This window comes from Drosophila virilis, chromosome 4 (assembly GCF_030788295.1).
Source record: "Drosophila virilis strain 15010-1051.87 chromosome 4, Dvir_AGI_RSII-ME, whole genome shotgun sequence".
NCBI classification, from domain to species: Eukaryota; Metazoa; Arthropoda; class Insecta; order Diptera; family Drosophilidae; genus Drosophila; species Drosophila virilis.
This window is the reverse complement of record NC_091546.1, coordinates 10,760,586-10,773,492: the sequence shown is the minus strand read 5'-3', so window position 1 is coordinate 10,773,492 and position 12,907 is coordinate 10,760,586. Positions and strand designations below refer to the sequence as shown.

Here is a 12,907-nt window from a genome sequence, read left to right as displayed (position 1 = left end):
ACATTAATGAAAAACTTTTTGCATAATCCATGTCGCTGACGATGAGAGCAGCGGATGCCGTTGATGGTGACGCCGGAGCTCGAGGGTGGCGGCGGTTAGGGCTGGAGTTGGGATTGAGGTTGGGGGGACCAAAGCCACCAAAAAATCTAGAGAATCCAGCCAATGCCATCGACTATAGACACTGGCAAAACTCAGCCAAGTAAAATACTTACCGCCAAAGAACCAAAACCTCAAAAAAAAAGTCTGCAAAAGAGATTCAAATTCAATGGGTAAGCTATTCAAATGGCAGGGCAGGAACAGTTTGGAATGCGGCTGTGAGTTTTGAGGATTGAAGGCCAAGCGGCTTAAAAGACTTTGAAGGTTATGTCAGAAGCAACTGATAGCTTGGACTGCGCCATGGAAAAGCCATTGGCTATAAAATATGCCCAAGCCAGATTTTAGGTAGTACTAGGCCGACCGAGCATAATTCGATATCAAGCCCTATTAGAAACAAATCTATGTAGATTAAATTGTTTGCTCTTATGACAAACTTATCGTAAAAGCTAAAAAACTGTAATATCTAACGTAGTTACCTTATGTTATGTTAAGCAACATGATGCCAAATTGTCTAAACACGATTCCAGCGCCTAATAAAACAAATAATAAAAAAAACTTGCTTGTAAGTTTTATTCTCAGACCAGTGGGGCGAGCCTAGAATGTCAATAAAGTCGAAGTCTGCATAAAAACATATTTCCCAAAATTGTGACAAGACATCTTTTAACAAAAAATAAGAGGCTACTTAAGGTATCATTAACTATAATTTAAACCTTCCGGCAATTTAATGAGGCTAGGGCACAAATCACTATCTTGAAGGCTTAAAGCTAAAATACAAATTTACAATTCTTGTTTCAGCTTAAAGACATCAAGCTTGAAACACTCAATAGTCTAGGCTAAACGATTTGAATTTAGCAAATCTTTTAATACAGACTAAAATTAACTTTAACTGCCACATTGAGCCATAAGCACATCGAGTGGCTGCTCGGACAGCCCCCACAACTAACGTTCATTTCTCATTCATATATTCAAAGAGCAGTCTTGCAAATCGGGAAATAACTTCAAAGCATTTAACAGTTGTTCACTGACCAGCATTGACCCACGCAGTGCGCCCCATCGACCCGCCCGCCGTTTCCCCTGCGATGTAATCTACACAATGCCACAGCACAGTTTTAATTGCTGTGACACGGCAGATACGGCTGACTGGAGCTGGAAATTGGTCAGACTAGGCAGGTGGTGGGTTGGGAGTTGTCAGAGTTCCTGCTGCTTCTGATGTTGCTGTTGCTGTTGTCGTTTTCTAATTTGATAAAGATAAAAATCATTTTATAAATGCCGACGATGGCATTGGCGACGTTGCCATCAAGTGTATGCCCCTGACAGGCGAGTCCTGGGCCAGGATATGCTGGAATACTCAGCTCGGCGCTGCTTCGTTCTTAATTGAATGCTCATTTCAAAGAGGACTCTGCCAGAGTTGCCAACGTCGTCGCTGTCGACTTTAATTGCATTTTTATTTCATTTCCCAGCAATTACCGCTGGTTCGTGTTCAAATTTATAAGCTCAAATTTATAAGCTTGCACCTGTCGCCGGAGTCGCCGTCGCAAGAGTCGCACCTGTGGCAACATCCAAAGCTGTAAAGGTCAATCGTTGTGTATCCACTGGCTAGCTTTACCATATGTGTGTGTGTGTGCAACTAGTTGAGCATTGCGGTGTCCTGCTGCCGTAATTAAAGGTTGCCCTGGGCCAGGGCAGGACTTGGGCGCGTGTTCCTGCTGCAGCTGCTTGTTGTTGCTACATTTTAGCAATATTTATAGTTGTTGCTGCGCTTTGGCATTGGTCTTAGTGGAAGCCCAAGTTGTCGTTGCCAGTTGTTAGCAAAGCAATTAGCATGAGTTTGTTATTGCAACACGGCAGCGGCAACAGCCAACTGCCCAAGTCGGGAGCAGCTAGGACATGCTGAAAGTTTTGGGTTTTACAGTAAGCAACCCCCCGGTATCCCATACTCCAATTCGTAGCAAAAATTAAATTTATTTACTCTGCTGCTTGGGCAAAAGTGTTGGCATATGGCCATGTGGCATTTAACTCTTAACAACAAATCAAATGTAAGTGAAACCTGCAACCAAGGGGCACAAGCGTGTGGCAAGCACCTGAAAACGATTCGACAAAGAGCCGAGGAAAGGAACTAAGCCCTAGGGGAATCAAATTTAAATTGTACACTAAATACACTTTAAGTTTGTTAATGTTAACTTTTCGTTCGTGTCAAATTTTGTTAAAGTCAATTTATAGCACGTGCTATTTAAGCCCTCTTCTCTTTCTCTCTCTCTCTCTCTCTCTGCGTCTATCTGATTAAAATGTAACCAAATAGATTTTTATTTACAGAGATTATCATTCTGTTCGGTATTTTTGTCAACCCGCACTACAGCTTCAATAATATATTGTGAATATGCCAATAGTAAAAACCATTTAAAGAAGAAATTATCTCCGACCAAATAAGCTTATATCAAGCCAATGAGCTCGAGACACCAAATTTGGTGTGTTTAGTAGATTGGGAATATTACAATTTTGGATATTACTCTTATAAAATTTTAAATAAATATCCACACATTTAATGCAATTTATGAAGATCTTACAATAAGCGAGAAAGAATTTAACATTAAATTTAACAGTTTAGCTGAAATTTCCGCAGGCAGAAGAAGCAGCGCTGCCGCTGTATGCATTGTTGTTGTACATAAGTTTGTGTATTACGCATAAATGCAGCTACAAGTGCCTGCATAAGGACTCTGGAATTCATGTTGCTCTAAAGGGTACATTTCTCACTAAGGGTACTATTACTAAAACGAGACCTTTAAAAGGTTCAACAGGTTTGGAGAAAGGGCATGTACACAATATTTTCCCTTTCTTCAGGATACTCAATTCTGTGCTCATTCATAGCCCAATTTTATTTGTATAAAACGCCAGAATTATGTAAATATCTTAAATACCTTAAAGCTTTTTATTGACTAGAATCTTCTTCAATGGTATACAAAACCTTTAAACCAGATCATATACAAATTAAAAAAGTCTTTCTGTCTTCCGACTCGAGCACAATATTAAGTAGCTATCATGAGAATGCTTTTATTGAGGTGGGTATTAAAAAACTGTTCTTACAAGAGAGGATAAAAGGTCATATATGCGAAATTTGAGCTGAAAGTGAAAGGTTGAAGTATTTTTACCTTCACCTCGAATAAACTCAGCACCGAAACGAAACATGTTTTCAAAAAATATGTCAAGCCCCTTAACGTAGCCGTGACCGTGTAAAAAGATCTGTCACACTAAAATGAGCGCAAAATAGCATGTGAATCTAAAACTTATTAGATGCAAATGTTCGCTATGAGGACTACGATTGGATATTTGTTTCTGGGTTCCCTCAGCTGGGCCGTTTTTGCGGTGCCGATTATTCCGGACAATAACTTTTGGCTTTATCAAGGTGACATGGCTGTGGGCTACAAACGAAATGGATTACTATCGCCAGATGAGCACTGGCCTAATGGCGAAGTCTACTATACGATCGATGAGAAGTTCAGTAAGTTTTGAACATATGGAATAAATATCTAAAATAACAACGATCTTATAGAACCTGAACATGTTGCCCACATAAAACTGGCCATGCAAATTATTCAAAGCGTGTCCTGCATACAATTTCTGCCTGCAGTTGAAGATACCAAAAATTTCGTAGAGATTAAAGTTTCCCTATCCGGCTGTTGGTCTAATGTTGGTTTCCTCGGTGGCAAGCAGACGTTGTCGTTGCCAGACCAAGGCGTGGATGAGGGTTGTTTTAGACTGGGCACCATACAGCACGAACTACTCCATACTCTGGGATTTCTTCACCAACAAAGCTCGCCGGATCGCGATGATTACGTGCAAATCGCTTGGGAAAACATCCAACCGGATAATATATCAAATTTTCAAAAGTATAATTCGTCCAGGGTGGGTAACTTTGGTGCTACGTATGACTATGGCAGCATTATGCACTACTCCGTATCTGCCTTCAAAAAGTCTGCCGGCTTGGACACGATTAAGCCTCTACAATCATTGAATGGTAGACGAATGGGACAAAGAAATCGTATGAGCGACGCCGACATAACCCGCCTCAATAATATGTACAAGTGCAATAATCAAACAGAAATGCCCAATGTAACTGCAAAGGCTATTGAAGAAAAAACTGATCCACCTATGGAAACAACACAATCTTAAAAATCAATAAATACGTGAATATAAAATCCTAGGTGGAAATTGGGGTCAAAGATAGGTTCGAACTCAGATTCAAATCTACGGATCTTTCACAAAATATCAAAATATCCTCGACCCCTAAATTTGGTATATAAATCTGGCAACAATATTTTTGTTCAGGATTCATATGAATATGGTTCGCTCAAATATCCCAAATAGACATACGTGAAATTTCCCAAGCCATAGAGTTCTGAGATCACCGCGTTCATACTGGGAACTAAATCTGAGAACAGATTAAAAATTTAATAAAAAAAATCAATTTAAAATATTACAAACTATAACCAAATACACGTGTTGTTTTAAAAGCTGAATTAATAAGTATAAACAAGCTTGTTTACTGAATAAATTGAAATCGGTATATTTTTTCTGCGACCCACACGTTTGGGTGTGCCCATGTGTGTTCATTTTACCATGCCAGGTAGTTATCATGTTTGAAGACCGCATGAAGTGGAAAATGAAATTTAAATCTGAGCCGCAGGTCGACATTATAATTTTTATACCCTGAACCCATTAAAAATGGGTATAAGAGTATATTGTATTTGTGCAAAATCCAAATGTATGTAACAGGCCGAAGGAAGCATCTCCGACCTTATAAAGTATATATATTCTTGATCAGCATCAACAGCCGAGTCGATCTAGCCATGTCCGTCTGTCCGTCCGTCCGTTGTCCATATGTATGAACGCAAGGATCTCAGAACATATAAGAGCTAGAGACTTGAAATGTTAGATGTAGGTGCTCCTAGTGCCTGCGCAGATCGAGTTTGCTTCCGATAATCGATAAATTGTCGTTTCTTCATATCTGTTAGGATTTGCAAAAGTTATGATGACATGTTTGAAGTTAAGCCAAACAAAATAATAATAAAGTTTGCAATTCAAAAAATGAAAATTATTTTCTTATTATCCCGATCCACCGAGAAGATTAGGTTGCAGCCTTTCCGTTCTTACCTGCGCCAAAGTTTGTGTGGACAATAAAAGGCTTACAAAAAGCAAACAAAAGTCTTTTTGGCAATAAGCCTTTTGGTTGTCACTGGAGTCCCAAAAAACTATCAAATACTTTGCAGCTATTGTATATTAATTGAGGACAAGTAATCCATATATGCATAGGGCATTTGCTATAAGAAACCTTTTTGAAAAGTATGTATTCTAATGCTCAGCAGTCCTTACTTTTGAGAAAACAGACTGAACCCTGTCCTGAAGCTTACAAGTTACCCTTAAGATGACCCATTTAAATCATAACATCAATAAAAATAAGAACGTTGTTTAACACGCTGAAAATATATATGATATAAAGAAGTATCGGATTTTGTCTTTAACACACAGATAAACTGCAACTAAAAGAAGGTTTTCTGATCTACCCCATGCTCAGTTGTACCACATCTGATTAAGGTTAATTTAACCTACTTAATTGCCTGTTGCTCGGCTCGATATATCCCCGGTGACAGTTAATTTTTAATTTAATGCACATAAACTGGGGAGCTCGTTCAGTTGTTCAGTTGCTTTGCCCAGCACTCTTAATGACATTTTGGGCCCATTTCAATTTACATGCGAGCACAAAAGGGCATACGGTTACACATACAACAAGAAGTCGACACAGATACTCACACACACACGCACACTCACACATGTCGGGGGTCAAATTGCCGTTGGCAGCATTTTACACATGGTTCCTGACAGGTGCGAGGGATGCGTTTAAGGAAGGGCGCAAGGGCACGCCCGCTGCTCCTCACCCAGTCAAAAGCGCCCCAGGGACACCTTTTCTCCTGTTTTTTTTTTTTTGCGACTCGTCCAAAACATTTGCCTTCAATTTTGCTGTCCGTTTTTTATACTCTCTGCCACCCCAACTTGTTTGGCAGATGTGCTGCAGCTTGTTGTTGTTCTCTGCCGCATCGTTGTTTATCGGTAAAGCTGCGAGCTCACTTTTCAGTTGGCAGGACGCCTCCCTTTTGGCCACTTTAAACAGCATTTTAATGGCTTGTTTTGTGGCTCGAGCTGCTGACTGATTGACTGGGCTGTTGCTCACTTGATGAGTTTGCGTTGGTTAACATGATATTTTAGTTCTGGCCAACTTCTAATTAACACATACAAACTTGGCCTGGCAAGGCTTTCCGTTTTGGAGTGGCGGCTCATTAGCTGCCATTTGAATTTCCATTTCGTTTGCTCAATTTCATAAGCAATTGTGCGCCTAAACGTATGCACCACAAGCCAGGCTAATATATGCCACACACACAGCACACAGCACACGCACACACATACGCCCACACGCCCGTTCGCATTTATGAATTTCAAATGGGCGCAAACGAAGTTGCAGCTGCTGCGCGCAAAAGTATGCAACACAAAAGCAAGCAAAGTTGCCTAGCTTTTGCCCGGTTGTTCTCCTTTTCCTCTGGTGCTCCTCTCGCTTGATTTGCGCAACGTTTGTGCAAAACTTTATGCAACCGCAACGGCTTTTTTTATACGCCAGGCCAAGAAAAAGCTAAATCCAAAACCTTTTTGCCACATCGAAATACGTAAGCCCTTTTGCAGCTGTACGGAATAATTTTTTATACATAAATACGAGAAACCAGTTGAGCACCGCATCTGGATATTAAGGATTTTATCCAAAATAAAAAAATAACAAGTGGGAATCATAATTTTAAATAGGTAGTTGTAGTTCAGAACTCAAGAGTAACTCATTTATATATAAAATTAAAGAAATAAAATGGAAATATTAACTTACGAAACTATGTTTAAATGTTTTGTATTGAAATATGTCTGTGATATATAACACTAGAAAAGACCCTGTAGCTGCTACCAAAAGATGGGAAAGTTTTATTTAAATGTTTTAGTCTAAATTTTATTTCCTGTCACGTTCTCTGACAAGCAATGCCACAAAGTTAAAATACCCGTTCACTTGCAAAGCAGCATGCATAAAAAATGAATCAGTGTTAGGTTTGAAGCAGAATTTGCTTGATTTTCAATTAGGGCCACGTTTTGTTGATCTTCATGAGGCGAGAAGCATGTGAGAAGTTTCAAGAACTTCGTGTGTTGTTGGTGATTGCATCATAAATCCATTTGGCAGCCTCCAATCTCGCAGTGGGCACTCAAGCGATGCAGTCAGACCAAATGGTCAATTGGCTGATTAGTCTTTAATTGGGCGGCCTTTTGTTAATTTAGACCGGCGACTGGCGACTGGTGACCGGCAACATTTCGACCTTTGCCCTAAAAGCGAATGCGCACAAATTTGAGCCCTGGGACGAAAGTAATTACACGGCTTGGTTGCAGCGCTCTGCCAGTGTCCATTCAATTTACGCCCCTTCTTAGGGGAATGGGTGTTGACGATTTGTGCTAATTTCCGGTGCTCATATTTGGCAGACGGTCACGCCCATTTACACAGCAGCAGCTGCGGCTGGAATAGGAGCAGCAGCAGGAGCAACAAACAGTTCCAATTGCACCACATCCTGTCTGGGAATGAACGCAATTCAATTCAGCAATTGCATTCTTGACGGCACACCAACAATAACAACTAGGAGTGCTGAAATCGGGAATGTCCCACTTGCTGATACCCTTTACTCAGCTTAATAAGTATATACATTCCCTCCCCCCCGAGACCAAATTCCGAGATCAGCTCAGAGTGTAGTTTTGATGAGGAAGAAGTTCATTGATATGTCGGAAATTATTCTGCCTACTTGCCCAGCCATTATACACATTTTTATCTATTTGCAATAGGCACTGGGCATAAAAAAACTGCAAAGAGCGAGAAGTGAAACAGCAACTGAAACAAAAGCAGCCACAGACTTGTAAACACACTAAATCTATTATACTGTCAAATTGACAAAACTCGATTTTTTATTTCCCCTCGCCCATCATCATATAGCTTCAATTAGGGGTACCCACTTTTTTAGTTTTAGCTATGCTGCTTTTTAAAGTATCTTATCAATATGAAACTAGTTTACCATATATATAGAAAGAATCGATTGAAAAAAATGTGTTTTTGAAGAGAAAAGGACCTTTCTTATTTTCAATAAATTCTTGCCAAGCTCAGCAGTTAGTTTCCTCACATATCTGAAACATTAATTTGATATTGAACGAGTTGTCTAACAAAACCGGCATGTCATAAGTGGGACATGATGTTCGTATTGACAACGGAGCCAATCGTATCAGTTTTTATTTAGATAATATTTCAATAGAAATAGTTGGATACTAACCAAGTTTCTCTATTTCCAACAATATGTCCAAAGATATATTGTTGACTTAACTCATACATAGTAGGTCATAGGCTTAGCATATCTACAAAGTCTGAGCTCATACACAGATTAGTTAACGAGTTTTTTAATCTATTGCTTCCGAAATTCGCGTTCTGTTAGACTTTGGTAATCATTTTAGAACGTTAAAAAAATATTTGTTTTTACGGACATTAAAATGGCGAGACGGACGTCTAGAGTTTCCAAGAAGATTTTCATTTCATCGGGTCTAAGCCCATGCATCCTTGTCGAAATTTATAGTTAACTTTTGCTATCTCAAAATTACCCGTACGCATAACTAAGCTTTCAATGCTCAGCAATCGTGAATATCCCTAATGGCTGCAGCGCGGCCGGCCGCAACGCACTGAGCTACCATGTCTATCCTGGCAAACAAAAACCCCCAGCCCCCTCAAGCGTAAGTGCTTGCAGCAATCAGTTATGACCCAGCAACAGCAACAGCAACAGCAGCAGCAACAACAAAGTCAGTGCAACAAGGTTTCCCCTTTTGGCCAGCCAGTTCCTGTGGCGATTGTCAACAGCGCAGTTTTTGCGCTGTCTGGTCTAAGGGGATGGGTCGCTCGCTCGCTGCTCGTTGGCTCTATAAATCTGCACAAATTGGCAACACTCTGTGGGCTGCATTAAAAAATATTTTATAAAAGAGCTAAAGTAAATAAATATACAACGACCGAAGCAACCAGCGCAGCATATGTTACCAGTCAGCCACACAGTGCGCTCCCTCTCTCTCTCTCTGTCTGTCTCTCTTTTTCTGAATTTTTCAACAGCTGCTTGTTTATTTATGCTTGTAACGTTTATAAATCGCTTGGCCGAAAGTACGAAAAAAAGAAAGAAAAAAGAAAAGCGAATGAAAAGCACAAAGAGCAGCCCGAGACTGGCCCAAAGGTGGTGCGCAACGTGGCGTATGCTTGTTGTCCTCAATTGAGTTATCAGGACTAGTAGCTGCTGTTCCTCTCTCTGTCTCTGTCTCAACCTCCAACCTCAGCCTCTCTCACTCTCTCTCTCTCTCTCTTTCATACACACAATTACACACACCGCACGCATAACTTCATAAATCAGCCAACTAACCACATCGAATACTGCCCGTTGCCTGCTGATGACCTTATTACGCTTAACTTGTCGTCTTCATCGCCGTGAGGTGTCCGTGGTTTTAATATTTAAACAGCGACCAGCTGCAGCTCCAACTTGTCATGGCATTGGCCACTGATTTGCTGGAGCTACCTCCTTTTACCGCCTTCCACCCGCCATCCGCCCGCTCAATTGAATGCTGAGCAAATATTTGCGCGCCCACTCGGCGATATTTCATTTGAGTCGCATAAACTCATAAATCTCCGCTTGGCCAGCCAGACGAAAGTTATTTGGCCTGGACTCTACCTGGGCGGATGCGCGACCGCAGTAAGAAATCGTTAGACTGACAAACAGACATCAACATAGCCCCAACTGGCGCCAAAATCAATATTTTCATCCGAATGAAAAATGACCTGCAGTGTGTCCAAGCAGTTGTCCAAAATGGACAGCTACAAAACCACTTGGTTAGCCGTAAGCCGAATGAATGAATCGACTCCAGTTCACAGGAATCGACGCCAGCTTTAGTGATTAGCGTACATAACTAAGCCAACGACTGCTATAGGGTATATCAAGGCAAGCTTGTGAATTTGCAAGCATTGCATAATTGATTAAACATTGAAAACGAATGACTTAATCAAGTGCGTGCCACGTGGCGTATACGCAATGCGAGCAAACATTTACGAGTCCACACAGACAAGCGCAACGACGAGGCCAATGAAGCACACAGCGATCCGGATGAACTAGATGATGATGACAATGATGATAAACAACAATAACAATAGCAGCAGCGGCAAATAAAGCTAAAAGAAAAACAAAGACACCAATCAGCAGCAAAAATAGAACTGGTAACAAACAAGCAAAAACGAAAAACAGTAGAATCTTTATAGATGTTGCAGATATGCCATGACCTAATCTAGGAAAGTCGTCTTACTTTGCCACACAGCTGGTAGCAATTCTCAACAAGCTGAAGCTTCGAAAAAGAAACTCTTTTTTCTTTTATTTTTACATGTTGGCCTATTACTGCAGCACTTCCGGATATATTCAGGGTGGGACGAGCTTTATACTCCTAGTCGGAAAAAATAAAAAGAGATGTTCAATCATTGCAAAACAGGTCTTTATGCAGTGCTTAGATCTGCATATGGCTATCCTATGTTAATCTAATATAATCCTAGGGACTCTCATCGATTTGAATAAGATAACTTTAGAGAATGGGTGCGGCTCCAGATGAAGAAAAAAACGTTGAGAGAATTTGTTTTCTTATTATCCTGTACGATTAATTTTATACTTCTTGATATTTCACTCGCGTCTGAATTTCCTAACAAGTGTATCAGAGCTTCGAATTATCGGATATGTGATTTTTCCATTGTTGTTGTTTCTGCTGCCTACATCATCTTCAGCTTCTTCTTCGTATTGTTGTTGTTACAGCTGCTGTTGTTGTTGTGGAAGGCACTCTGCTACGTGACACTGACATGGATTTTCAAGTTGTTTGTCGTATGTGTCATTGCCTGCGGATGTCCTCTCAATGTAGCGACTGCCTTGTGCGCCGCTGCTTAGGCTCATCCGCAGCCAGGCCCAAACCCCCATTGGTTCGTGCCGTGCCCCAAAACCTTCTTGCACTTTGTCAATTCGTAAATCTTTTTGTGCGTCACACTTTTGGCCAAGTGCCGCCAACGCCATCATCAAAGGCAACAACTTTAGAAAACTAACGCAACGAATGTTGAGACACCAGCTGTAGGCAGGGTCCTCTAACCTCTAACCATCCAGCCTTTCGACAATTGTGCGAGTTAACTTTGATGAATTCAATTATTTGAGTACGACAAGTTCGCCATCTCTGTTCGCCAGCCTATCGCCCTCTCGCTCGGCGTGTGCGAGCGCGGGCACGTGTTTGTCTTTGCTGCCGTTCAATGAGTTTATTGTCGTTGTGCTTAGCTGGAATTGAAATTCCCCCATGGGCTGTTGGTCCTGCCGCTGCGCGTCCTTGTGCCTCAATCTGTAAAGTGGATTTATTTTGCCAAAATCGAAAGTTGGCTTCTTCTTCGTGCTACACAACCGGCCGCCCCCGCTCACTACGCCTAAACATTTTGTTGTAGTAAAGTTGTTGTGTGCGTGTGTGTATGAAGCATTAAAGGATTTATCAATTTACGCAATGGAAACTTAGGTAGGTATCAATTTTGTTGATGCTTGTTTGATTTGTGCCCTATCGTAGTTGTTCTCAGCAAGCGTATCCTAAGCCAACTATATTTTATCAATATCATTTTCCAATGAAAGAACATGGGAGTAGATGCTTCCTTCTGCGAAACACCATTATACCCATTTTCAATGAGCTTAGGGTATATGCATATAACTTTTATTGGCTATAAGGTTTCATTTCTTCAGGTTTTGTTTTTTTTTTTCCTTTGTGGCGGCTGCAATTAAAATTTGTTTGATTTGATTATTTGCCTGCCAGCACTTTGATATATTTGTTAAATAATGTGCACTTTCATTTATTGTGCTGTGTGTCATTTTCTACAAAATAAATTGTTTTCTGTTTTCAACATTAATTTAATTGTTGTTATTGTTGGTGTTATTGCATCCACACTGACCGATCGTTGCTGCCAGCTTTTATGATTATTGCAATTGTGATTGTTGTGCTCCTGTTGTTGATGCTGTTGGTTTCATTTGTAATTTCTCGTTTGAGGCAATATATGAAATCGTTTAATTACATTTGAAGCGGTTTATGCATTTCTGTGGTCATTTGCATTGCATTCCGATGATGATTTCGATGCCGATGCCGAAATGCAGCTGATGTCACGAGCATTTCTATACCCTGAACCCACAAAGGATATATTCGTTTTGTGCAAATTCTTGATCAGCATCAAAGAATAACGCTCGTATAAACCGTTTTTTCACAAAGTTAATGTCTGTCCTATTTATCTACAGCTCACAAATATGTAAACAGCCGCTTGACGTTCAGGGTATCTTCTAGTCGGGCAGACCAGACTATTTTTTGGGTGTTTTCAATAGCTGCAGCAATTTCTTTAAAGTGCCCGCCATAGAAGCGTAAACCGAACCGCAACTAAAGCCGCATAAATCAGTTTGCCATAATCGTTATCGTTGGCCAACTCGCATTTCCCGTTTAACAATTTTTATGCATTTTACTGTTCATAATAAAGCACTAAATGTACTAGAATTTCGGCCAAAATGGTTTATTGCTTTCTGCCTGTCGGTATTTGTTGCCGTGACGAACTACCCAACTCTTTACTGATGACAACCACCGAATCACACCTAATTTTTCTTCTATTTCAGCTGTTCGTTTCCCTTTAGTA

General features: G+C 40.5%; 1 protein-coding gene across 1 annotated transcript; it reads left to right on the top strand.

The window, feature by feature from the left end:
* The first annotated feature begins 3,384 nt into the window (after positions 1-3,384).
* Positions 3,385-4,289, top strand: LOC6628555 (seminal metalloprotease 1). Its single transcript, XM_002052145.4, has 2 exons — positions 3,385-3,592; positions 3,644-4,289. The coding sequence occupies exons 1-2, from the start codon at positions 3,385-3,387 to the stop codon at positions 4,261-4,263; spliced, it is 828 nt and encodes a 275-aa protein (XP_002052181.2). The 3' UTR covers positions 4,264-4,289.
* The last annotated feature ends 8,618 nt before the right edge of the window (positions 4,290-12,907 follow it).

Excerpts from the sequence above, each read along its gene's own strand:
- LOC6628555 (XM_002052145.4), top strand. The coding sequence starts at position 3,385 with ATGCAAATGTTCGCTATGAGGACTACGATTGGATATTTGTTTCTGGGT. Across the intron at positions 3,593-3,643 it reads TACGATCGATGAGAAGTTCA|AACCTGAACATGTTGCCCAC; the intron begins GTAAGTTTTGAA and ends ACGATCTTATAG.